At 38.1% G+C, this 26,412-nt stretch overlaps 1 protein-coding gene across 3 annotated transcripts; it reads right to left on the bottom strand.

Moving 5' to 3' along the window:
- Positions 1–1,046: 1,046 nt before the first annotated feature.
- On the bottom strand, positions 1,047–26,091 carry CLK4 (CDC like kinase 4). 3 transcript variants are annotated; one of them, XM_003936085.4, is made up of 13 exons: positions 25,929–26,091; positions 22,141–22,301; positions 17,284–17,506; positions 16,082–16,172; positions 15,619–15,685; positions 12,500–12,616; positions 12,246–12,412; positions 11,888–11,982; positions 11,503–11,632; positions 10,294–10,376; positions 7,454–7,533; positions 5,951–6,041; positions 1,047–5,857 (listed from the first exon to the last, which is right to left on the bottom strand). In XM_003936085.4, exons 2-13 carry the CDS (start codon positions 22,299–22,301, stop codon positions 5,717–5,719), a joined length of 1,446 nt encoding a protein of 481 aa, XP_003936134.1. In that variant the 5' UTR covers positions 25,929–26,091; the 3' UTR covers positions 1,047–5,716. The 3 variants fall into 3 exon arrangements, with proteins under 3 accessions (XP_003936134.1, XP_074246702.1, XP_074246703.1); XM_074390601.1 differs by lacking the exon at positions 25,929–26,091 and adding an exon at positions 18,567–18,625 and having other exon boundaries at positions 22,141–22,231; XM_074390602.1 differs by lacking the exons at positions 16,082–16,172; positions 22,141–22,301; positions 25,929–26,091 and having other exon boundaries at positions 17,284–17,300.
- Positions 26,092–26,412: the final 321 nt, after the last annotated feature.

Genomic DNA, 26,412 nt, shown 5'->3' with positions numbered 1-26,412 from the left:
TCAAGTGTTCATTATTAAATCTATAAAATCTATGCCTCACTTTTTTTTTTTGAGGCCAAGTTTTGCTTTTGTCACCAGGCTGGGGTACCATGGCACAACTTTGGCTCACTGCAACCTCCATCTCCCAGGTTCAAGGGCTTCTCCTGCCTCAGTCTCCCAAGTAGCTGGGATTACAAGTGCCTACTACCATGTCTAGCTAATTTTTGTATTTTTAGTAGAGATGGGGTTTTCCCATCTTGGCTAGGCTGGTCTCGAACTCCTGACCTCAGGTGATCCACCCATCTCGGCCTCCCAAAGTGCTGGGATTACAGGTGTGAGCCACCATGCCTAGCCTTCTCACTCTTTTAATTAGTTAGATTTCCATCAGAATTAACCATTAAAACCAAGAAAGGAGTGAATGTTAAAGAAAAAAAAAATCAATCTGAATGGTGAACATACTTGATTGTTAAATACAAATTCCTTTCAAAGTTCTACTCCTTCCAATTTCAGTGAAATGCTGCAATAAAAACGTTAATGGATCAAAAATAGAATTGACAGTAATTTCTGGTGCCATAAAGAACAATTAACGAGAAGTTGGCCAGGCATGGTGGCTCACACCTTTAATCCCAGCACTTTGGGACACCAAGGCAGGTGGATCACCTGAGGTCAGGATTTACCAAATTGGCCAATATGGTGAAACCCCGTCTCTACTAAAAATACAAAAATTAGCTGGGCGTACTGGTGCATGCCTATAATCCCAGCTATTCGGAAGGCTGAGGCAGGAGAATCACCTGAATCCAGGAGGTGGAGGTTTTAGTGAGCTGAGATCACACCATTGCACTGTAGCCTGGGCAACAAAAGCAAAACTCCATCTCAAGAAAAACAAACAAAAACCAAGAAGTTGTTTGGGTTAAAACATTTATAGAAAAAGTAACTGCTACTTTCCAGAGGAACTACCAAATGCCAGGTAATCTGCTAGATGATTCAATCATCCTGTAACACAGATATCACTTCTAACTAATCCCAAGTAACAAGTAAAATTATTTCACTTGGTTGTGTGTCAGAGAGGATCTGAGACTAAAGTTCTAAACATGCAGCCAAAAAATCCAGGTCCTTTCGATACACTAAACTGCTACCTCAAGGAGTTAGATGAAAGGTAAAAAATGAGGAGCAAAGAACTAAAACCTTTATATTACAGTTTCAACCAAGAGGCTTAATTCCAGGTTAACTTTTTTTTTTTTTTTTTTTTTTTAAGACAAGTGCTGCATTCTTCCCATTTCATCACCTCAGGAAGTACACCATCTAGTTATCAAACTTAGGTTGTGACTGATCACTGAGTTCAGGCATTGCCAGCCCAATCCCTCCATGATAAAGTCCCCTGATAGGATTTGGCTCTGGGTCCCCACCCAAATCTCATCTTGAATTATGATCCCCATGTGTCAAGGGAGGTAGGTGATTGGATCATGGGGGTAGTTACCCCATGCTGTTCTCATGATAGGGAGTTTTCACAAGATCTGATGGTTTTACAAGGGGCTCTTATAAAACCATCACTTCTTTCTCCTGCCACCATGTAAGATGTGCCTGCTTCCCCTTCTGTCATGACTGTAAGCTTCCTGAGGCCTCCCCAGGCATGCAAACCTGTGAGGCAATTAAACTTCCTTCCTTTATAAATTAGCAAGTCTCGAAAGTAGTATCTTTACAGCAGTGTGAAAACAGACTAATATTCCTCCAATTTTTAACCCAATGATTTAGCCTCTGATGATGATTAGGTGCCTGGATCCATTATTTTATTAAAAGTTGCAATATATTTCTAACATCCCTACTGAATTTATTATAATAAATTTTGCTTTAAAATATTTTATAGTCCATTTGTTTAAATTGGGACCGGAGTCCACCACATGCTACTACGTCTCAGGAGTATGTATATTCTCCACCTCCAAGCTAATTCTACTTTTTTGCTAATAAAACTGGGTCATTTGTCTTCAAGAATTTCCCATATTCAATATTTCATCATAGTGACATTCATTCCACTAGTCCCGTCTTGACTGGGTCCTGATTCAAACCAATTGACTATAAAATGGCATTTTCTTCACACATTCATGAAACTTTAAATATGGACTGAATATCAGATAATGTTAGATATCATAGTGACATTATGAGAAAATATTTACCTGTTAAAAGTATTTTAAGAATTAAATACCATATTGTACCATATTGTTACATTCCATAATTTTAAATTTTTTCAAATTATTTTAATAAAAACAATTAAAACTCATAATCAAAAATTATGAGTGACATAATATGATATCTGGCATTTGTATTTAAATACAACAGGGAACTTAAATTGGGGAAAAGGAACCAAATTTAAAAAACATTTTTAATTCTTGAAGCTGGGCTATATGTATATAGAAATTCATTATTCTGTTTGACTTTTACATTCTATTTTTTAAAAATTACTCCCTAATATAGAATTGGCCAACTCTCCCAAACGACTTAAACTGAGTATATTCCTATTAGGGGAATTTACTCTTTTAAGTATATCCCAAAAGGCTGGATTGACGGTTACAAAACTAAACTTACTTTTGAACATTACATTCCCTTTACTTGAAAAACATAACAGGCCATGCACAGTGGCTCCTGTCTGTAATTCTAGCAACTTTGGGAGGTTAAGGCGAAAGGATTGCTTGAGCCCAGGAGTGTGAGGCTGCAGTAAGCTGTGATCGCACCAGTGCACTCCAGCCTGGCTGAAAAAGTGAGACCCCAGCTCTAAAATCAAACAAACAAAATGAACTCCAGCAAAACCAACCAACCAACCAAATTCAAAAAACTACAGTAAGACCTTTCAGGGATTTAGGTGGAGAGATCAACTTCTTAAAAACAGTGATCAAATGACAAAAAAAAAAAAACAAAAAACCAAACCTTTAAGACTTAGAACTTTGTTTGCGCATATAAGCTCTACTAAGACTATAATTGTCAGCTATTCTTGATAATGAATTCTTCTGACTACAATATTCGGAAATGTAGCTTTTTAAAATCAAGTACTAGATGGTTAAAGTATTTCACTTGCACCAAATTTTGTGGGAATCAGAATTGTGAAACGGGAAGGGAGTTAAAACCCAGGTCACCTAACTGCCAAAGTGTTTCTTCATTCCAGGATGTCAAAATAAGCCTTAAATATTGGTATCTGCCTATCTACTTAAAAATGTTATGTTTTCAACTGCCATGCAATGTTTAACTCATTTAGTAAATGAAAATTTGAATAAATGAAAGTATTAACCTGGGTTTTATTATTCCATTTTACTCCAAGTCATTTCACAGTAGAGCTGGGAACAAGAATTAAACTGATTGTTCTGACTCAATGTGTTATTGCTGGAAAACAGTTAGAACCTAGCAAACCCGAATTCAAGTCACAATAACTGGGAGACTTAGCCAAGTCAGTTCCAATTTCTCTAGTATGTAGCCCTTCCAGACTACTCAGAATAGTTTTCAATTTTATGATGTGTAAAATTGTTAGTAGTTTGTCCCCTTGCTGTCAGCAGGAGTCAATTTAATTCAACTACTCTGAAAATTCTGATGACTACATGAATAAAAAACCTCAAGAAAATCAGCAGCAGCAGAAAACTGGAAATAATCTATTTCGCTACACTTTACAAATGCCTCAGGAAAAACTTTTTTAACATCAAATGCTTTCTTAAAAATAAGTATCACATAGAGTTCAACTATTCTGAAGGTACAGTCATTGTATTTGGACTGCATCAGAGACCTAAACATAATTTATGCAGTGATTCTATGACAAACTTTGTTTCAGCTTTCTTAAATTCCTAGTCTAGGAACACAGCCTTACTGTATTGACAAATATTGCCCCTAAATAACAGGAAACCAAACTTGGTTTCACTATTTGTCCTACAAGAAAATCCCATGCATTTCATGTTTAAAAACAGATTAGCCGGGCACAGTGGCCCATGCCTATAATAACAGGACTTTGTGAGGCTGAGGCAGGAGGATCACTTGAGGTCAGGAGTTCGAGACCAGCCTGGCCAACGTGGTGAAACCTTGCCTCTACTAAAAATACAAAAATTAGCCAGGCCTGGTAGCACATGCCTGTAATCCCAGCAACTCAGGAAGCTGAGAAAGAGGACTGCTTGAGCTCAGGAGGCAGAAGGCTGCAGTGAGGCAAGATCACGACACTGCACTCCAACTTGGGCAACAGAGCAAGACTCTACTAAAAAACAAACAAACAAACAGATAAATCTCCAATATTTGTGTAATGCACTTACGACATGGGGATACTTTTAACAAAAAATAACCTGTATCTGAATCAGCACTTAGGAATTCTGTAACAAAAAATATTCCTACCTGGCTGACTGAACCATAGTAACAGACTTTTTTCTCCCTTTTACTCAATTAAGTAACATTTACCATATAGCAGGTTTTCTTTCTTTCTTTCTTTTTTGAGACAGAGTCTGGCTCTGTTGTCCAGGCTCGAGTGCAGTGGCACCACCTTGGCTCACCACAACCTCCACCTCCTAGGTTCATGCAATTCCCATGCCTCAGCCTCCCAAGTAGCTAGGATTAGTCGCGCGCCACCACATCCAGCTGATATTTTGCATCTTTAGTAGAGATGGTGTTTCACTATGTTGGCCAGGCTGGTCTCAAACTCCTGGCCTCAGGTGATCCACCTGCCTCGGCTTCCCAAAGTGGTGGGAATACAGGCGTGAGCCACTGTGCTCAGTTCACACAGTTTTCATGTAAAACCAAGGACAGTAAAACCACAACAACGAACCCTACAGTCAAAAAGTTTATGTTAACCAATCAAGTTCTGGAAATTTCAGTAGTACTTTCTTCCCAAAATGCTTTCCAATCAAATACTTTCTCCAGTAAGAATTATCACAAACATAAATTGCCTAATTAATATCCTTAACTCTTAAAGGTTTACATAGTATGTCATTTGATAAACAGCTACTGGACAATGTTAAGATTCCTCAGGACTTGGTATTAAAAACTGAAACCTCAATCATCAGAATTTCTATTTTTATGCCTGTGGCTCACCAAACACACCTGGAAATGTCCACTTTCCAAGCTGACTTTCCAGTTAGATTTTAATCTTAAATCAAGTGTGCATGTGGTTTAATGAAACAAACTGTCACAATGGACAAACTGGATGCCCTTCCATGAATGTCTACTTATCACTCTGCTATCACCCAATGAAAAAGAACACAACACTGACAATTTAATAGAATTCTAACAGTAAACATTTTCTAAGAGTTTTGGTTTCTAGTACCTGCTTATCTAGAGTTAATAATAATTACCCATTCAACAATTACAGAAAAAAAAGTTTAAAGTTAACTTCTAAATTTGAGGTATATAAAGAATATTCCTTTAAGAATATAAAGTAGTCAAGATTTCCTTTTACTCAAAAAAAAAAATCACTTCAGAGGTGACCTCCATGTACAAAAGGCAAGATCAATCACATTTATCACTGGACACAAAGGATATTTCAACAGTCTTTAAAAATGGTAATTATTCTCAAAAACAAAAATTACCTTTAACTTTTCTATTGCATTATCAAGACCATACTTGCTTAACAATTATGCTATTGATACAAAACATACAGTATTTACACTTAACTGTACAAAATAATTTAATGTTTACAAAAATATTAGAATGTTTAGTTGACTGACACAGTCTTAAGTAATCTCTTCTAGAGAAGTATATAGTAAGACCACTGATTCCCATTTCATTTCTTTTTTAATAAGTCAAAGAAAGGATGCTGCAATGCTTCATCCAAAGTAATTCGTTTAGTTGGATCATATTCTAACATTCTTCGAACCAGGTCAAACAGTTTCTCATGTTCTTCATCATGACAAAGCATAAATTCCTGAGGGAGAAATGTTTTTGTTTAAAAAAAAAAATTAGTAATAGTGAAAACGTGTGGTTTCTTATTTTAATCTTTAATCTTTTTTTATTTTACCTTTAATGGTTTACAGCGTCTCCTAACATATCTACCAGCAGAACTGTGTTCATCCCAATCTAGCTGGTTATGATGAAAATACTTGCGTTTTCTACAGGAAAAAAAAAAAAAAAGCCCAGATTAGTAGAATAACAAAATAGTTACATCTTTACCCTGAACCCATGAGAGGGCACATGGTAATAAGCAGCTCTCTCTAGATGTACAGACATATTATGTAATACATATGCATGCAATTTTTAGAAACCTCAGCAACAATCATATATCAGACACCTTATAGCCTCCACTCTGTAAGGTTTTATTGTCTTAACTAAGTTGTTCCCATCATACATGGAACAATACCACCTTAAAACTAGGGGCCTCCTGGATCCAGTCCTGTAAATTCTGTTCTTACCAGATCTAGAATGGGGCTGGTAATCTTTAAGTAACTCCCTAGGTGGCTTCTGTGGTGAAGCTGTGTTTGGAAATACTACCTTGTCTAAGAATATACAGCTGGTTAATAACAGAATACATTTCACATTTAGGGTGGTATGATTCCAAAAAGCAAGTTTTTCATATTCTATATATTACTTATACATTACCTTAGGAAAACATTTATGCAAATGTAAACCTGAGTGGAAAAAAAAAACCCAAATCCTTTTACTAAATCAGTGGTCTCCAACCTTTTTGGCACCAGGAACCAGTTTATGGAAGCAGACCCTGAGATGGGGGATAACTGGTTTGGGATGAAACTATTCTGCCTCAGATCATCAGGGATTAGATTCTCATAAGGAGCCTGCATGCTGCATAGATCTCTCACATGTGCAGTTTACAATAGGGTTCACATTGCTGTAAGAATCTAATGCCACTGCTGATCTGATAGGAGATGCAGCTCAAGTGGTAATAATGCTCACTCACTGCCGCTTACCTCCTGTTGTAAGGCCTGGTTTACAGGTTGGGGACCCCTGCACTACATCACAAGGTAAATATTTTTTATATTCGTTTTTAAAAACATAGCCGGGCATGGTGGCTCACAACTGTAACCCCAGTACTTTGGGAGGCTGAGATGGGAGGACTGCCTGACGTCAAGAGTTCGAGACCAGCCTGACTAACATGGTGAAATACTGTTTTTGCTAAAAAACAAAAATTAGCCAGGTGTAGTGCCAGACACCTGTAGTACCAGCTACTCGGGAGGCTCAGGTAGAACTGCTTGAACCCGGGAGGTGGAGGTTGCAATGAGCCTAGGTCACGCGATTGCACCCCAGCCTGGGCGACAGAGAGAGACTCCATATCAAAAAAGAAAAGAAAAAAAAAACAAAACCAAACTAAAACAAACAAAAAACCCACCATGACTTTTTTTTTTTAAAGGAATAAGATGCATTTACAAGTTACCACCAGACAGGGGTAAAAAAAAAAGGTCAAAATCTACAGTCCTTGGAATGAATGTTACAACAATGTTGGGTTTTCTGTAGTATGAATATATGCTATTCCATATATCTAACGAAAGGCTTTAATCTTAAAACATACCTTGTTTTCTGAATCATGTGTTGTGGTATGGGTCCTAATATTCGTTCCATCATTGCCAGGTGCTCTTTACTATCATGAGTCTAAAAAATAGAGGAAAAAGAAATTTAGCACTATTTCTCTATAACACATTAAAAGAAAACGCAAGAAAATGGTGCTGATATGAAAGGACTAGATGCTATACGACTGACAGTACTGAACGACCTACTCTGTCTGCCACTAACATGGTAACATTAAGGTCTCACAGATAAGTCAGTAAGATTCTGTACAGCAATCCAATGTAACTTGTTTAATCTAAAATTGCAGTTTCCTTATCTGTATTTCTTACACCATTTAACTGGGGAAGATTACCAAAAAAACTGTTTTTTCATCAGCTGCTTAACCAAAATTAACATCCAGTACCCAATGAATAGTCCACCTGTTAACACTTACTACTCACAGGCAACAGACATAGGGTCCCAATAATTCTCAAAACAATGCTGCGCTAGGTATGTGGGAACAAGAATTTCAAAGAGATTAAGATACTACCTCAAATGTAATGAGGAAAGTTAAGCTATCAACCCATGTCAAAGCACATATCCTTAAATTAGACAGCAAAAGAGCCTTGGCTAAAGTAGAATACAGAAAACTGTTAAACTTTCAGCTGGAATGGTATGCTTCTAGAGCAGAGGTTGGTAAACTTCTGTAAAGGGCCAGATAGTAAATATTTTAGGCTTGGCTGGTCATGAATGGTCCCTATTACAATATTCTTCTTCCTTTTGTAGTAAGAGGCACGAGGCAGGATTTCACCATAGGCCAAAGTTTGCTAACCCTTGCTCTGGAGAGCAGAGGTTGTATGCAATACTTATAAAAGAAATCTATCAACTACTGTGCTTTGCATATTGCTTTCAAATCGTTGTGATACATGACAGAAATAAATAATAATAGCTTCACATTTTAAAGAAATTCCTTAGTTTAAGAGTATTTTGCAGGGTGGAGTAGAGATAAAACCACCTCTCAAATAATGTGTACTTAAAAACTCACTGATTTATAATCACAGAATCACCTGACACACCCATTTTATGTAAGTCAGAATGAAGAAAGTATGCACTTTGCTTAACTTTTTCTTAACCCTACAGCTCACTACTACAAAACCAGACAACACCTCCCAGAACTGATGGATAACCATGATTCTAAGACATCAAACTTATCTATAAACTGAGAGTACTTTTCAACAGGATCTCTACAGATTAGACAGAAATAGAAATCTGGTGAGGTGTCCCACAAGCAGTAAATTCATCACTGCAATAGCTGCCTAAGTGATTCTCAGCTCATCATAGCTGCATGCCCCCTGCACCACTCGAACTTCAAATTAACCTGAACAGTACTGAACTGGGATCTCCAACCCTTCTTGCCCAAACAAAACAATAAAACACCTTGATCATACCACAACTCTATTTAAAGTTCTTTAATAGTTGCAAAACATAAAGCTTTCAAGAATTTAAATTTCAGGCTGGGTGCGGTGGCTCACACCTGTAATCCCAGCCCTTTAGGAGCCTGATGTGGGCAGATCACCTGAGGTCAGGAGTTCGAGCCCAGCCTGGTCAACAAAGCGAAACACTGTCTCTACTAAAAATACAAAAAAAATAGTGGGGCATGGTGGCTCGTGCCTATAGACTCAGTTACTTGAACCCAGGAGGCAGAGGATGCGGTGAGCCAACACTGTATGCTAGCCTGGCTGATGGAGTGAGACTCCATCTCAGAAGAAAAAAAAAAGAATTTTAGATTTCAGATGTTAAGTACAATTTAAGGACAGAGTGGAAAAGAAAGTAGGGTTTCCTACTTTTTGTTTTACCAGTTAAAGACTTTTTATTTTTAAAAGCAAACTACCAACTGTAACTATCATTTCATAAAAGAGACATTTAAATAATTAAAAAAAAAAAAAAGCAGAAGGGATATGTCTAAATAATGGTCAGAATGGCACCCTAGACAATCATTTTCATTTTGGACCAGTCTACTTTTGGAAACCACTGATTTCTAGGATCAAACCAATACCTTGCAAAGTCTTTGAAGTCCTTAATGAATCAATCCTTGCCTATTGTTATAATTTTCCCATTTATACAACACACTCTGACGACACTATGCTTCCCTGAGTAGAATATGCTCCTTCACTCCGCTGTACATTTACAGACACTATTTCTTCTTCCTTATATGCCCATCACACTCCAGTTTTCTAACAAACTCCTCCTATTCTTCCTAAGTTCTCAGTGATGCCTTCTCTAAAGAAAGTAATTGTTAACCTTTCCTGGGTTTCCCCACCTACATTTTCTACACTGTTCCATTACAGCAAATGTCACACTATACTGCAATCGTTTTCCAATGTCTTTTAAATGACTTGAGGATGATGCTGTCTCTTCACCTTTATGTACTTATACTTAGAAATGCCTGAGACATTATAGATGCTTAATACTTAGAGCAAAATACAATCCCTTATTGTTCCTGAATGCTTTTATAAAAAGGAGTAAGTGACCTGTTCATGTCCATACTGATAGTCAACATAACTAGAACTGAAAACTGGCCACATTAACACTACTGCAAATTTACAAAGAAGTTTTATAAAAAGTCAGTGGTATGAACCATACATGAACCACATGTTAAAAACACTAATTGTGCAAAATTAACTATGATCACTCACTCATAGTATTCAACTGTAGTTTTAAAGAATGATCATTTTGCATATGTAAGTTTTAATCTTAAGAATAATGATGTATGGCAATTTTCCAATATGTAAGTCAAAACTTTAAAATGCCTTTAACGTTTAAAATTTATTATGAACTATTAGATGGAATGTACTAGCCACGTACCTGAAAGACTGTGAAACCAAGGTAATATTCAATAAGAATGCAACCTATGCTCCAAACATCACAAGGCTGAGCCCAACCTAAAGCTATTTTAAAACAAACAGAAACATTTTACTACTTTTAACATTTATTAGAAACATTTACCATTTTCAAACATTTTACAACTTTTAATTGACAGTACATTAAATCCTTCCTTGTATGGGTGCTCCCTTTATAGAACCCATTTGGGAGAATATGACAAATTGAGGGTTCCTATTTTTAGTTTTATATCAAATTCTATTCAACACACTCTCATGGTCCATCTGCTCACATCAAGACACAGTATTATAACTAGGGAGGGGTGCATTCCATATAAAATAAAAGGACTACCATTTTCCAAGTATACAACCAATTTGTGCAAATATTTCATAGTCTCTGAACTTTTTATATGGTGGGAGGGCACTGCTGTTGAAACTGTTGTTATACTAGGTTCATGGTTAGTCCAGGAATTTTCATGTTTAATTAGCACAAATACAGGTTTCTAATTATGCTCACAATGAAATTACTAATCACTTATCAATAATCATCAGCTTGATGCATGAGTTTACTTCTTCCATTAAGAGAAATACTGTTAGAGAGGGATCTATACATTAAATTCAGGGCTGTCTAGACATGATTTTATAAGATAGTGTACATAAGATGCACATTATGCATACTCCCTTAAAAAGTTCCTTCTTATTTGAAGATTCTGCACCTTAACTCAGTTTCTTTCCCAGACTTTCTCACATCAAGGGTTATCGCAGGAGTTCTCTTAGAGAAGCCCCTCTTTATTCTCGACCTTTATCCATCCTATATCTAGACATCTGCCAACCAGTTTCCTCAGCATTTTTACCAGCCCTGTGTTTTCCGTAATGGCACAAAAACAGGTACTCATATAACTTCCAAATCACATTTCTGTGATGCACTTAGCTAACAGAGCCTGTTCTCTTATGATCATTTAAGATTTACTTGTTCAAAAATAACCACCACCTGGAATATCTTTCATAGACAGTATCACATTCTTACCACTCAGGAAAAGTATTTATAGCAACAGCCACACATTTTTTTATGAAAATAGAAAACGTTTTCTGAATCCTGCTAAGAAGATCATACTTCTCCACTCCACCATTAAAGCTGTAAAGAACAAAAATCTCTCATTCAATTATAATATCAGCAAGCCTGGTGTCTACTGACCCAAAATGACCTCAGGAGCTCTGTAGTGCCGGGTAGATACCAAAGTACTGTGATGTTCATCATCGTATGTTGCACTTCCAAAGTCAACAACTTTAATATCTGTGTTTTTCAGTGTGCGTTCATCACGTTTCTAGAGAGATACAGTTGAGTAAATATGAAACTCAATAGATAAGAAATATTTTATAGCACTATTCAAAAGGCCAGCACATAAATTATCTTTTGGATTGTCAAAATAAGCTCATGAGAAAGGCAAAGAAGGATTTCTTCTTTTTGGTTAAACATCAGGATACAATGAGGCTCAGAAGTGAAATTCCTCATCCAATGATCATCAAGCTAAATTAATTTTAAAGATAACCACCAAAATTAAAACAAGTCCTTAACTTACCATTTTAGAATTATATTTGACTACATAGTCAGACTTCACAAATAAAATATTTTCAGGCTTCAGATCTGTATGGGTTAATTTATTATGATGTAAAACTACAAGAGAACAAAAATACATTATCAGTTTCACTTACAAACTCAATTTGTACTAGCAGGGAAAGGAGGACTGACAAAGGATACAGTGATCAACAGAGGTTTCATCTTTACTTGAAAAATGTGTATTTTTTAGTAACAACATTTGCATATATAGCTTATATAATAAAAACAAGTTTTCTGGTGCTTAAAGATTTATCTTAATTGCTATTAAAGAGGTAAAAAATTAAAAAATATTTAAAAATAAATTTATCAAGTATACTTACAATTTATTGACTGGCAGATTTGATATGCCATCTGCCTGATGTGGTCAATTTGAAATGGCAGAAAGCTGTTTTCTTTAATGAAATCGTAAGTACTAAGTCCCAGCAGTTCAAACACAATACAAACATGACCATGATGATCAAACCATTCTAGCATCTGGACACATCGGCTAAAACAGATCAAAATAATAATTCAGTTTACAGAAATCTAAGTATTTCATGTAATATGATGGCTCATAGGTTAACTTTATACTTACAAGACACTATTGGGATCAGTACTATTTAAGTGCTCTAATACTTGGATTTCTGAACGAGCTGCTTCACGGTAACGGCCTACATTTTTTACGATTTTCACTGCTACATGCATGCCATCCCTTAAAAATAAGGATAAAAATGATAAATGTATGGGAGTGAGCTGAAACCATGTTATGCTCTAAAGCATAATCTTAACTAATTATAATCCTCTACGCCATTTAAAATAGTCTTTCAGAACATATTATAGGAAATTCCATATAACATATTCTCAAAACATTTTGATAAAATACTTTCCATGAAATGATAATTCCCTTAATGAGTTTTATACAACAGTTAAAAAATACATACACAAATATAAACCAAAAATAGAACATGCTACTGTTGAAAACATTCATTCATTTACCAGGCTAGGCCTACTTTGTGCCAGGCAATTAGTGATTAAAAGGCAGGGTGTGTCCCTACATATTTCGAAGTCTAATGGAAAAGACAGACATGTGACCAACTTAAGACTTCTTCACAGAAGAGGTGGCACAGAACTGAGTCCTGAAAAATAGCTGGCAGTTTGTCAGATTGGGAACGAAACATTCAGGTAAAGGAGACATCAACTGTAAGTAATTAAGCCTAGAAAAACCTTAGCAGATGCACTGATGCAAATATATGGAAACAGCTACGGGGGAGGGTAGTGGGCTTCAGACTGGGGCATCTGTAAGAATGCTCCCTAGAAATTACAGAGCCATAAGTGTTTCAAATCTTCAGCTTCTTTTTGTCTTCCTTTCTAAACCTAATCTACCTGCAGATGAGCCAGCATTCAAGCCTTCTTTTTACTATGGCCCTCCCATTTACAAAACCATACCCATCCCTTATTAATATAACAAGATATAGGCTATAAAAACATTTAGGGCAAACAAATATGTACTCTAATGGCTGGATACAAAACCTTTTTCCACATCCAGTGGTTTCCAATTCATTGCTTTCAAAAGGCCTCAATGACTGTGGACTGATAAGTCATTAAAAAGATTTTCTGATATTTGGCATATACCCTCAAGACGTAAAAGAACTATAGTAAGATTACTGTGACAAAACGTCTACTCCTGTCTATTTATATGACCAAAAAGTTTTCTCAGTGATTGTATCTACAAAAACAAAAAGCAAAACAATGCTAAACAGTCAGATATTCATCTATGGATACATGTACTCATATTTTTAGAGGCCTCAACTGCCCCAATAAAGGAAACGTTCCAGGCCAGATGTGGTACAAGTGTGTGCCACATGTGATTACAGGCTCATATCTATAATTTGGGCACTTTGGGAGGCTGAGGCGGGAGGATCACTTGAAGCCAAGGAGTTCCACACCAGCCTGAGCAACAGGGTGAAACCTACCTCATTAAAAAAAAAAAAAATTTTTTTAAGATACAGTTCAATAAATGGCGTATTTATTAAGAGTATTAAGTCAAGACTTAGACTTCCATGAAATTCTAAAAGGACATTAATCGGATGACTGGTGATATCTGAATAAAGTCTGCAGATTAGTTGGCAAAATTTGAACACAATGTATGGATAATGATAAAGCAAATCTTATAAAATGTTAACATTTAGAAAATCTGGGTGAAGAATACATGGGAATTCTTTGAACTATTTTATCAACTTTTCTGTAAGTCTGCAAATATTTCAAAATACTTTAAAGTTCAATTTACATTCACCTATGTGTTACAGAAAAGCAGAATGTGGGGATAATTTAGGATAGTATTTATGGAAAGCGAAATGAAAATAAATTGAAAAATAAAACATTTCTAAGTATTCAAGAAGCGTTTGTTCATGGATGATGGTAGGTATCAAGCAGCTATGGTATTCAGATTCCCTCAAATGCATTTAAAGAGATTTAAGTTTTACTTTTTAGTATTAATATTTATAACAGGTTGGAAATTACATTCATCCCAACTAATTTATGATAAAAAATTTTCTGTCACTTTAGAAATGTGCAGTTTCACTAAAGTTTTAAGAGCTTCACTTACAAAAAAGTTTGCAAGACACAAACGAGAGGTCCTAGAGGAAAATGGTAAAATGAGGCACAAAGGGTCAAACCACAAACTTTATTCTCCAGGCCCTATAAAATAAAATTTATTTATAGTTTAGGAAGCTAACTCTTAACATTTAAGATTAGATGTGCTTTATTGCCTCTGCAATCCAAAACTGCCGAATCTCATACACAGGGTCAAGCGCCTCAGTTCTGGAGTTCCGGAAAATTCTTTCACTTGAACACACACTTTTATTTCAATGATTTCCCCGCTGAAATTTGTCAGCATTTTTTTTTTTTTTTTTTTTTGAGACAGAGTTTCACTCTTGTTGCCCAGGTTGGAGTGCAATGGCCCTATCCTGGCTCACCGCAACCTCCGCCTCCTCCCTTCCCAGGTTCAAGCAATTCTCCTGCCTCAGTCTCTCAAGTAGCTGGAATTACAGGCATCGCCACCATGCCTGGCTAATTTTGTATTTTTAGTAGAGATGGGGTTTCTCCATGTTGGTCAGGCTGGTCTCAAACTCCCGACTCAGATGACCCGCCTGCCTCAACCTCCCAAAATGATGGGATTACAGGCATGAGCCACCGCAGCCGGCCATCAGCATTCTTAACATCCACATTCATGGTAAACAAATCATGAACAATTTGAGAAATTTTGTGAGTAATTTATCCCCCAAAACATGAGGCTATCATTTAAAATATATTCCATCTTGGCTGGGCATGGTGGCTCATGCCTGTAATCCCAACATTTTGGGAGACTGAGGTGGGTGGATCACTTGAGGTCAGAAGTTCGAGACCAGCCAGGCCAGCATGGTGAAACCCCATCTCTACAAAAATACAAAAACTAGCTAGGAGCCTGCAATCACACATGGCACACTCCTATAATCCCAGCTACCCAGGAGGCTGAAGTGGTAGAATCACTTAAAGCTGGGAAGTGGAAGCTGCAGTGAGACAAGATGGCACCACTGCACTCAAGTCTGGGCAACAGAGGCCCTATCTCAAATAAATAAATTAAATAAATAAATAAAAAAATAAATTCCATCTAAATTATGAATCTTTCCCCACCAAAAATAACAGAACATTCAAAAAAGAAAAAAACAAACTTACATGCCATGATCAATGCACTCTACAACTTTGCCAAAGGCTCCTTCACCCAAAGTGTCCACGATTTCATCTAAAGTGAGGAGGAAAAAAGAGGTCTAAGTACTTGAGTACAAATTGTCTAGTTATTCAAACAATGAATGCTTAAGTGTGGAATATTTTCAAATGATCTCTATCAAAGTATAACTATCGTTTCAGCACTCAAAATTATTTTAGTTTCAGCTGCTACAAAAACAATTAGATAGAGCTATCTTTCTTGCTCTAGTCTCAAATTCCACTGATTATTTTGGAACTTTAGAATAGAAATATTTAAATTCTACAGAAAAGAAGAAATACAAAAGAACAAACAAACCCACAAAAAACAAAATAAAAAAGCAATGAAGAGTTCTTTAGCCCCCCGCTGACAAACTATTCTTAAAAAGATTATTCTTTCTGCAAAGTTTAAAAAGTGTTGAAAAATATTCTATACATCTTGCTCTTAGAACGTCTCCACTTTGACAGATCAGGTGACCCTCCTCATCATCCTCTATACTCCTGGATCTTTTCCTTCGGTGGCTCTTCTGGAACGGCAAGTGGGCAGCACCAAGATCGTCCAGCCAATCAATATATCAGAGTGAATTCAGGGCAGAATACGCAATTCATTCAGCGGGGAGATATTCAGGCATTCAGATAAGCACCAGGCCACGAACAGTTGGCAGGAGCAATTTCAAATTCAGTCCCCAGAAATTCACAGGGCACAGTTTATGTTACAGAAGAAAAACATGGCAAGGAACAGATTTTCAGATAAGATACTTAAAGTGGCAATAGAAAAAAAACAACACAATTGTCTCTTTAAAATACTGATTTAATTGAAGTCTGAAATTTAAAGAATGCAATGTCATGATTTACTTATCTCTTGCTATAAACAGCATATGCTGTGAATTGAGATGTCTAGTTTGTCAGAAAAATGTTTTAAAATGTCAAGGCTATTTGAAATTATTCTAATTTAGCAATATTTTAAAATATACATGATTAAAATAAAAGGGGAAAATAAAAGCTAGTTAATTTCAATGTTCAATCTAATAAAAACTAGTTTTACTCGAGAAAACTTGGGGAGAAAATAACTCAAAATTTACTGTTCAAGCAGGTGAAGATGTCTGAGTTAAAAAAAAAAAAAAGGGCAGACTTTTTGGATGTTTCCCATTCAGCACCCATTTTCACAATTTCAGAAGGTGTTGCAGACAATGATGCACTGTGCTATGGAACTACGCTCTAGGCAGGTTAGTAACATTTAGGTATCTACCAGTGTAATATTTCACATTTGTTTTTTAAGTACCAGATAAAGGCTTTCTAAGTTTAAAAAAAAAAATACTTAAAATGAAAGATGGGTGCATGACTTTTTCATAAGAATGTTACAAATACAAAAATATTTTTATTATTAAGATCAATAAATTCATTATCTGGTCTGCAGAATATGAGAAAATGTGGGCAAATGAGGGCTAGCTAATAAATAGACAGATCAGCTATAAGAATTTGGAGGTTTCCTTTAAGGATTTAGGTAATATAAGTACAATTATAATATATCCAAATAGTATTTTATATATATAAAAAAAATTAGAAACTTATCAGCTCATTAACAGCTTTTACACAAAAATAAAACTCCACTCAAAATAAAAACAAAATCAATCATACCGAACGTGACTGATGACTTGAACAGTGTCTATTGCGCTTCCTTTTAGGACTGCTTCTCCTGCTGCGGACTGAAGATTTACTGCAGTGGATTCGATAACTGCATTCAATGTCTCTGTGATAATGTCTAGGAACATATCCTTCACAGTAGTCATTCCTGTATTCATCAACGTATCTCCGGTCCCGATAATCTCGCTCATTCAAAGACCTTGCTTCTAAATAGTGACTGCAAACACATTAAAGGATTTCAAATTATTCTCTTCATTCTGAAATAATGTGGTTCAAACAAAACATTACCTCAAAAACTCTTGGTTTAAAAAGCTAACTCTATATAAAAAAAAAAAAATTCAAACAGATGAATTAGCATTTATATTTATCTCACAAAGCCTAAGAAATTATATTACTTTAACGAACAAGCAAATGGGCCCATTATATAGACTGCTGTCAAGCACTTCACACCAAGGAATTAAAGCTTGAATCAAATCATTAATGTTTGTCTAGTGTTCACTTAAATGTTCCTTTACCTTCTGCATCTGTATGTAAGCTATCTTAGTCTTTTAAAGAGGTACAATCAGAGGCAGGCAAAAAGGGTTCCTTTCACTTTTAATGTAAGTGCATTTTAGATATCCCTGGCACACAGAGAATTCCTTCATGAAAGGTATATTCAAGCTATCAGGAGCCTTAAATGTATCCCAGCTCTTTCATTTTACCGACAACTAAAGTAAGATCCCTAGAAGAAAAACGATTTGCCAAGATTGTATAGCACATTAGCGACAAAAACTATTTTCTAACCACTATTATACAGGCCAATTTTATCACACACATCATCTATCACATCTCCTCTCCTCTTTGCATTTCTAGCCTTGTTATTCCTGTTAGAGAAATAGACAACATAGCTTTTGAGGGCTGCCTCATGTGCCAAAGGCATCTAAAATATATCCCCCTAAAATAAGAAAGGGATCCCGTAATTTAGGATTACAGTAGTTCCACCACCCTACTCCCCTTTGCATTTCTAATTTCCCGTCATTCCTGTTTGAGAAATACGTAAGAAACAACAGAAAATACCATCTTCTAGTGCCACAGTGCTTTAATCTACAGATCCCTTTGAAAATGTGCTGAAAGCCATGGACTCTTTTCCCCAAGAAACACATAAACAAAACTTGGTAAGGAATTTCATAAAGGTCATAGACCTCAGGATGTCAATGGATCCCAGTTAAGTGGCCTTGATCTGATGGAAAGAAAAGGACATAGATTCAATTGGCCCAGTTTCCCGTCCCCCTCTCTACCTGGGATGAGTGTCCTCTTCAACAGAGTGCGAAGCTTCAAGAGGGATGCACATGGAGCACTGAGGGAGAGAGGGGACACCTGCCCAGTCAGACAAATCGGCTAAAATAATCCTAACAAGCAATGGAGTGACAGATGTTGACTAGATTGCCCTCACCAACCCCTTTCCTTTCCCCAGAATATGCTGTCATTCTTTTTCCCAGGAGGCTGGTTTAGGCAGAAATAGAAGCATCTTTACAACTACTACCCAACAGGGCTAGCAGCAAATCCAGGCTGGGGAGATGTAGAAACCCGGTTCTCTTTCCCTAGCATCAGCGCCTTAAGTTCTATTTACTGGAGAAACAACTCAGGATATTTGGTAAGACTGTGGGTAGTCTAGGTTAGGGATCTGATCAGTTGGCTTGGAACTGTCAGGGAGAGACTGCCAATACAGTAAGTTAGAAGCGACCATACTCTTAAGGGCATCATTCCCATAAAAGTCCAAAATCCTTCTATTAGAAAAAAACTAAGAATAACAATCTTTAGTTGGACTACTGCATGAAATTAAAGTTGCTAATAAGCCATAAACAATGTACAGAGCAACGAAACATAGGGTGAACACCATGAGGACAAACTAAAACGATGAGAGTCTTTTCAATAGATAATGGCCAATGACCAAGGCTTAGAGATTATATAAATGAAGTCTACAGAATTACACAGGCTATGGACAGGGTAGACAGGATGAACAGACTGATTTAATTTTTTTTTTTTTTTGAGATGGAGTTTCGCTCGTTACCCAGGCTGGAGTGCCATGGCGCAATCTCGGCTCACCGCAACCTCCGCCTCCTGGGTTCAGGCAATTCTCCTGCCTCAGCCTCCTGAGTAGCTGGGATGACAGGCACGTGCCACCATGCCCAGCTAATTTTTTGTACTTTTAGTAGAGACGGGGTTTCACCATGTTGACCAGGATGGTCTCGATCTCTTGACCTCGTGATCCACCCGCCTCGGCCTCCCAAAGTGCTGGGATTACAGGCTTGAGCCAAAAATACACTGAATGCCCAGTGAATATTTCACTACAGCCTTTAAAATAGCCAAGACAGGTAAGGGCATTCGTTTTTATATCCACACATGTCCTGTGGGAGATTAAAAAAAATTATGTAAGGCAAAGTCCTTGCCAACAAATAATGAACAATTTGAAATTGCTCATATAAAAATGAAACAAAATCCAACAACGTAGGAAATTCTAAAAGGTTACAACACATGAGTGCTTAGAGTCAGAGAAGGGAAAAAAAATCTGTTTAAAATGGTCAGAGAAGAATTACAAAAAAGATGGAAATGGAGTGGTATCTTAAAGGGAAGCCAGGATTTGGACAAAGTGGAATACAGAAGAAATTCTGGGGGAGAAGAATGGCATATTACCATCTTAAATTCATACAGCACTTTTTAGAGGTGTTTTTATCTATGGGTTACTCAGGAAAAAGACAGTTCCAAAAAGAGCAATTTTCACATAAGGGAATGCAGACAACTAAGTGAGCTGAGAATAGCATCATTAAAAGCCCTGCATGCTAGGCTAAAGTATTTCTCAAAGGACGGTCTATTTACCAGCAATATGAAATACGGAGTTCTTATTAAAAACGGTAACCCTGGGCCTCAGGTCATACTCACTGACTCTAAAATCTAGTCAACATACCTTCAAAGCTGATTCTTATTCACACTAAAGATAGAGAATTACTGGTTTAAGACTCGTTACTCTATGTTACAGGATTCTGACAACAATATATAAAGGTAGGGTTTACAACCACATCAGTTATTCTAACGGAGAATGGATTAATTAAGCCTGCAGAAAGGGAGACCAATTCACAGGCTACCTCCAAATGACAAATCATGAAAAAAGACACTATGCAATATATATATGACAAATGGTTATAATAATAATGTCATAAAAAGCTCTTCTAAATCAATAAAAAATGTATACTTTAATAAGCTAAAAATAAAAAGATGTTCAAATGATCAATAAATATATGACAGTGGACAAATTCACTAGAAATTTAAAAATTCAGATTAATCAAAATATTATCCTTGGCCTCTCAAGACAGCCAAGATTGGCGAGAGCATGAAGGAGCACATTGTATAATTTGGCAAACCTTCTAGAAAAAGAAATAAGAACCTGCAGCAAGAAACTTTAAAGAGTCCATATCCTTTAACTTAAAAAGCCTTTTCTTGGAGAGTATTTTCAGGCAATAATCAGAGGCAAAGATTTAAATACAAAGATATTTTTAACAAATAATTAAGTTTAGAATATTCTGGATCATGGTGAACGTTGACCACCAAACACACCTGGTACCAACGTCAAAGAAGGTGCTGGCCTCGTTGTGAACTGGACTCAGTATCATGTTTATGTGGTTAACTATGAGCATGAATGAACTGTTCAGCACACTTATCACTTCCTTTCTATATATACAATGTGTAATAATCCTATGAGTAACTAGTACTATGACATTAAGCCTTAAAGGTTTTTGAATTTATTAATAGTGGGGTATAGATAGTTTTCTTTAGTATACTGTACATTAATTATCTCTGGTCTTTGAAATCTTGTCATAAATCTTCCCCCTTCCCCTTATATAACAATGTATATGAAGCATGACTGATCCGCACTGACTACAAATAAGCTCAGTGTGGCAGAACAAGTCTGTTAATGTGGAGAAGGAAATAAATAACATACTGTTTTTTAAAGTAACCCCAGATGGCTAATTTAGAAAGCAATCTGGTAAACAGTCCCAATGGAACATCTGCACAAAACAAGAAGAAAACATAGAACCAACAAAACAAATGAAAAAGGGAAATTAATGAAAGACAGAGTGAAAGAAATTTACCTAGCCTTTCTTTAATCATTTAGAACTCTAAGATTCCCTTAATTCTATATAAATATATTACCTCCAAATTTTACACTGGTAAAAATACAATAAACAAGACATATGCTGTTGCAGGTTTTTACTGAGGCCATTTCCCAAATTACTAGCTACTACCTGTGCACAAGAATAGTTCTAAGAATAAAGCCAGCTTCTAAAAATCCCAAACAAACATATCCCTTGGCCTCATCTACAAACATAACCTGTAGAACACAGTATAAGTGACTAATAATACATGTTGCTTTTCTCTGTTGGATAACTACTCCCCTATAACACCCTATCTTAGTTCTGAAACACTTAATGAGCACTACAACACTGTCTCCCTCCTACATACAAATTAAAGCTACTCACTGTCTCACTATTACTTAACTTTTTGTGTCATCTCCCTAGTGACATTACTGGGAGTTGAGACTTACCATGTTATTTCACATTTTACATTCACTTACTGATCAACTGTCTCCTACCACTCTCAGACAGACAGACATAAGGACAAGAACTTTGTTTTAGTCACACTTGTAGCCTCAGCACCTATGGTCTAGTCTAAAATAGGCACTCAAATATTTTCTAAATGAATGTTTGTTGACTGAATTATAAAACAATTTGACAGATGATACAAGCTATACAAGCAAATGACAAATCATTTAAAACTATTAGAGCTAAAATGCTACTAGTTCAAGAGTTAATTTACCAATCAGATTCTTTAAACTGGTGATGTGGTTTACAATGCCTGTTCTCTTGTGTGCTACTGTGAGATCTCCTCTTTCGTTTGTGACTTCCACGGTAGCTTTCATGTCCCCAGCTTTCTCTGCTATCCCAATCAGGGCAGTGAGTTCGTTTGGAATGCCGCATCTGTTGATAGAAATGAAAAAGGAATTGTGGAGGTTACAGATGCGTGATAAAAAAAAATATTATATATTATTTAAGTATCAAAACCCAACACACATATAGCCTTTTTAGGTGGTAATGTTTATATAAAAGTCTTTTTAGGTGGTAATGTTTCCCAAGACATCAGGGCACTATACCACCTCTGACTGGTATGTCAAATGACTGCTAAGAGATCTTATATTCAATTGTGGGTAATACTTATACCTTAAGACATTTATTTTGAGTTCTTCTGATTATATCCAGGATAAATTCTCAGCTTGGTGCTTGTCTTCAACTAACACTTGCTAACTGCCCTTTTAAAAAAGTAAACAAAAAAGGCCAAATAAAAAGGTTCAGGCCTAGCATTTCCAGTAGACAAGAGTATTTCGCTAAAAATCAGTAACGTTCTTATTTATCTTGTTTTGTTTTGTTACTTTCTGCTTATTAGTGATTTTCCAATTAAGTTATTGACATAATTATTTTAAAAATGTTAGCAGTAAAATGTGAGCTGATTTAAGGAGATATAATATCACAGTGTCATGCAACTTTGGCAAAGTACTATAATACAAATAACTGAAGTGCGAGACAAATACTTAAGGATACTAAATATAGGAGGTGACTTTTTTTTAACGGTAAAGAGCTATTCGATGATGAAGCTTCTTTTTCTCAAATTCTCCATAGTTCTTTTCTCTAAATCTCAGAATGACTCGAAGCTTTGAGAATACTAACTTTGTATGGATAGAACACAACATTCAACAGAGAAACTGAAGGGATATAAAAAGGTGATTTCAGGCCAAGCACGGTGGCTCATGCCTGTAATCCCAGCACTTTGAGAGGCCGAGCCCAGGAGTTTGAGACCAGCCTGGGTTACACAGTGAAACCCCGTCTCAACAAAAAAGAGTTTTTAAATGTTTAAGTGATTTTATGAACTCTCTCTATCCAACAAGTTTATTTTCTTATCCAGCAGTTATTCTTTTTTATTATTTATTTTTAACGAATGAGAGATTTTTACGTTGCCCAGGCTGGCCTCGAATGCGTAGCCTCGCCTCCTTAAGTACCAGGACAACTGTCCTGAGCCACTGTAGCTCCCTCCAGCAGTTATTCTTAAACTTGAAATCTATTTGTTGTACATCTGGAGTAACCCTGAAAAACAAATCAACCTAAGAGGATGCACACTGAAGCATGGTCAGTGAAATCAAATGGTAATGGTGACATGTGACTCTAGTTATAACCTCCAATTCATAACCTGTGTTCCTTTCAGGTGCAGCATCTGTGCTCAAACAATATAACTCCTATCTGTCTCTCCCCACCCATCTTATTTTCCAAAGCAGTTAAGTTTTAACAGTAAGGTCCGAACTCTGCTAAACAGGGTGAACAAGGAGCTGAAAAAAGCTAAAATGGAGTAAAATCCACTTAGTCAATCTCATTCGGCTTACCCAAATGGCTAATAAGCAAACAAATGCAAGTAGAAATTTAAATGACTTTAAGTGGATTAAAGGCTTTGAAATGAGGCAGCTTCAATTCTTCTGGGAGGTATTCCACAAGAAAGTATGTGTCACGCCATCAGAGTCTGATTGCCACCAGAAATTCAGATCTTTTAACTAATTCTCTTGTGGATTCTAATTCTATGCCCATGAGGCATTCTTCTCATGTGGCTCTTAGCTTACTTTAGGAGGAAGAGAAGGCACTGATCAGGTCAAACAGAAATTCTTAAACTCTTGTTAGTGTCTCAATGGAAGTAAGTGAGCATTCCAGTTTGATATAAATGGAGTCAGTTCTATATGGAAACGTGACACGAATAACAGCACAAATTTACTTGAGGCAAAAGGCCAAAACACAAATTTTCTTCATTAGACCTATCAACAAAAATTTATGGTTGGGCACCGTGGCTCATGCCAGTAATCTCAACACTTTGGGAGGCCAAGGCAGGCGGATTCCTTGAACTCAGAAGCTCCAGACTAGCCTGGGCCTTTACAAAAAATTAGCCAGACATGGTGACTTGAGTCCCAGCTACTCGGGAGAGTCACTGGAGCCCAAGGAAATCACGGTTGCAGTGAATCTTGATCACGCCATTGCATTCCAGCATGGGCGACAGTGAGATCCCGTCTCAAAAAAAAAAAAAAAGAAAAGAAAAAAAAAGAAAGAACATTTATATTTCAAGTGCAGTTCTTCTGACAAGTTCCGTCAAATACCAAACTTGTGTTTTAAACACATCAGGAACTCAGCTTGGTTAAGTATTTTTAAATCATAGCAAGCAAAATCACATCTGATAACTGAGGGTTATTATGATGATCCTCCATTATTATGCAGTTTTTTTCAAGACTTATGTGTGTGCTTCAGCTCTGTTTTTTCCTCTTCTACTGTAAGTCTGCAACAACCAGCTAACCTCCAGCAAAGCAGAATTACAAAATTATCAGTTAACATGCAAACATTAAAATAAGAATGAGCTCCCTCGTGAGAGTTCGAAATTCTTCTCGAGTTCATGACTTCCAATTTAATTCAGCTGTTAGTCCCAGCCTCTCTATCTCCCCCACCCATCCTACAATGTTCAAAAATATTTTATCTGGAGGCACAAAGATCACCCGACCCACGTTCTATGTGGTAAGGTTCCTTCGCATACACAAAAAGGAAAAGCTACCTAGAATCATGATACTGCCTCTAACTAATAAAGGACTCTATACGCTGGAATAACCAGGTATCTTTTAAAAAATCCTGACACAGTGGATCTCATATGTAGCTCCATTGCCACTGCCCTTAGTATCATGTAGTTCTTCACAACTTTACGGTATGTCGCTATGTACACGGCTTGAAAACATCGAAATCGGTTTTCAGTTTAGGACCGTATGGCTCTAAGAGAACCGCAGTCGGTGGGGAACAAGCCTGCAGCGGTGTGTAAAAAGCACCATCGCACAGGACAGCTACGAAGCCAGACAAGGTGGCTGGCGAGTTCAGTCTGGGGCGCTGTTTCCCAAGGATCGGAAGAAGCGTTATCTGGGCTATTGAAGCAATCGGGGCTAGTAAGACGCAGAAACACCAGAAATTTCGCCGCAACAAGGCTGCGTTCCGCACGGCGCGGAGAGGACCGGCCTCCGCAGACTGCCACCCCCCACCGGCGCCCAACTGCCCTCGGCCACCTGGATGTGCCCGGACGCCCGGTCCCCACCTCCCGGCTCCTGGGCACCCGGCCAGCGCCTTTGGCGCACGCAGACAGGGGCAAACGCTTGACTCCGGAAAATCCCCCAGACGCTCTCAACGGCCCAGACCGAGGGTCCAGGGGACGACTCGATCTCCGACAAGGGTCTCCCGACGGGTCCTCGCGCCCCGGCAGGGTTAACCAAGACCGCGCTCGCCGGCCAGCAGCGGGCAGCGAGCCCAGGGCCTCCGGAGCCGCGACGCCAGCGGCCAGGGCCCTCAGAGAAGGTCAACGGCAGAACCTCGACGCCCGAGCAACTTTCGGAGCTTCCGGCGTGCACCGGCCGAGCAGCGCCCCGCACAACTCCCAGCACAGCCCCAGACGCCCAGGCTCCCAACGCGGTCGTGTGGCCGACACCTGGCGCGGAGACCTAAAGACCGACAGCCGCCCGACCCAGCATACGCCACCTGCACACCTACCTCGGCACAAGCAAACGGCCTTTCCGCCGAGAAATGTCGCCAAACTGCCGTCTTCCCTCCTCCACCGCCGTGACAAACACCCCACAAAATGGCGGCAGCACCGTCGCGCGGCGATCCCCCGGCGGCCTCCAGCGCCACCTACGCCGCAAGAACGCGCCTGCGTGACAGAGCCGCGCGCGCTCCCGCCTCTCCCCGTAAGGGGCGGGGCTCCGCGTGACGTCAGAGCGGGACCGGCGCCTCCGCACTGCGGCTGCGCGTCTCCGGGGCGGGGGGCGTGTTTACTTTCCGCCCCGGCCTGGTGGAACCGGGAGGGACCCGTTGGGTCCCGCCCTGAGTGCCTGCCCCTGGAGGTGGAGTTGTCTTGAGTGCGGCACCTCTCGGCAGAGCGGGCGGGTCCCCCGTTTCCTGCTCTCCCAGCCGAGGGCGCCGCGCCATCACGCTCCCCGGAGGCCTCCACTCCGGAGGGAGCCGGCGCGCGACACTG

Source organism: Saimiri boliviensis, chromosome 20 (genome assembly GCF_048565385.1).
Source record: "Saimiri boliviensis isolate mSaiBol1 chromosome 20, mSaiBol1.pri, whole genome shotgun sequence".
NCBI lineage: Eukaryota > Metazoa > Chordata > Mammalia > Primates > Cebidae > Saimiri > Saimiri boliviensis.
The sequence above is the reverse complement of the archived record's forward strand: the minus strand, read 5'-3'. Positions and strand labels throughout refer to the sequence as shown.

What these genes read in the sequence shown, in the direction of transcription:
- CLK4 (XM_003936085.4), bottom strand. Translation starts at nt 22,301, where the DNA reads ATGCGGCATTCCAAACGAACTCACTGCCCTGATTGGGATAGCAGAGAA. An exon ending in CAGTTTAAAGAATCTGATTG is followed by an intron (nt 17,507 to 22,140) that starts GTAAATTAACTC and finishes ATGTGTTTGCAG; the next exon opens with TCACTATTTAGAAGCAAGGT. An exon ending in GACGCTGTAAACCATTAAAG is followed by an intron (nt 5,858 to 5,950) that starts GTAAAATAAAAA and finishes TTTCTCCCTCAG; the next exon opens with GAATTTATGCTTTGTCATGA.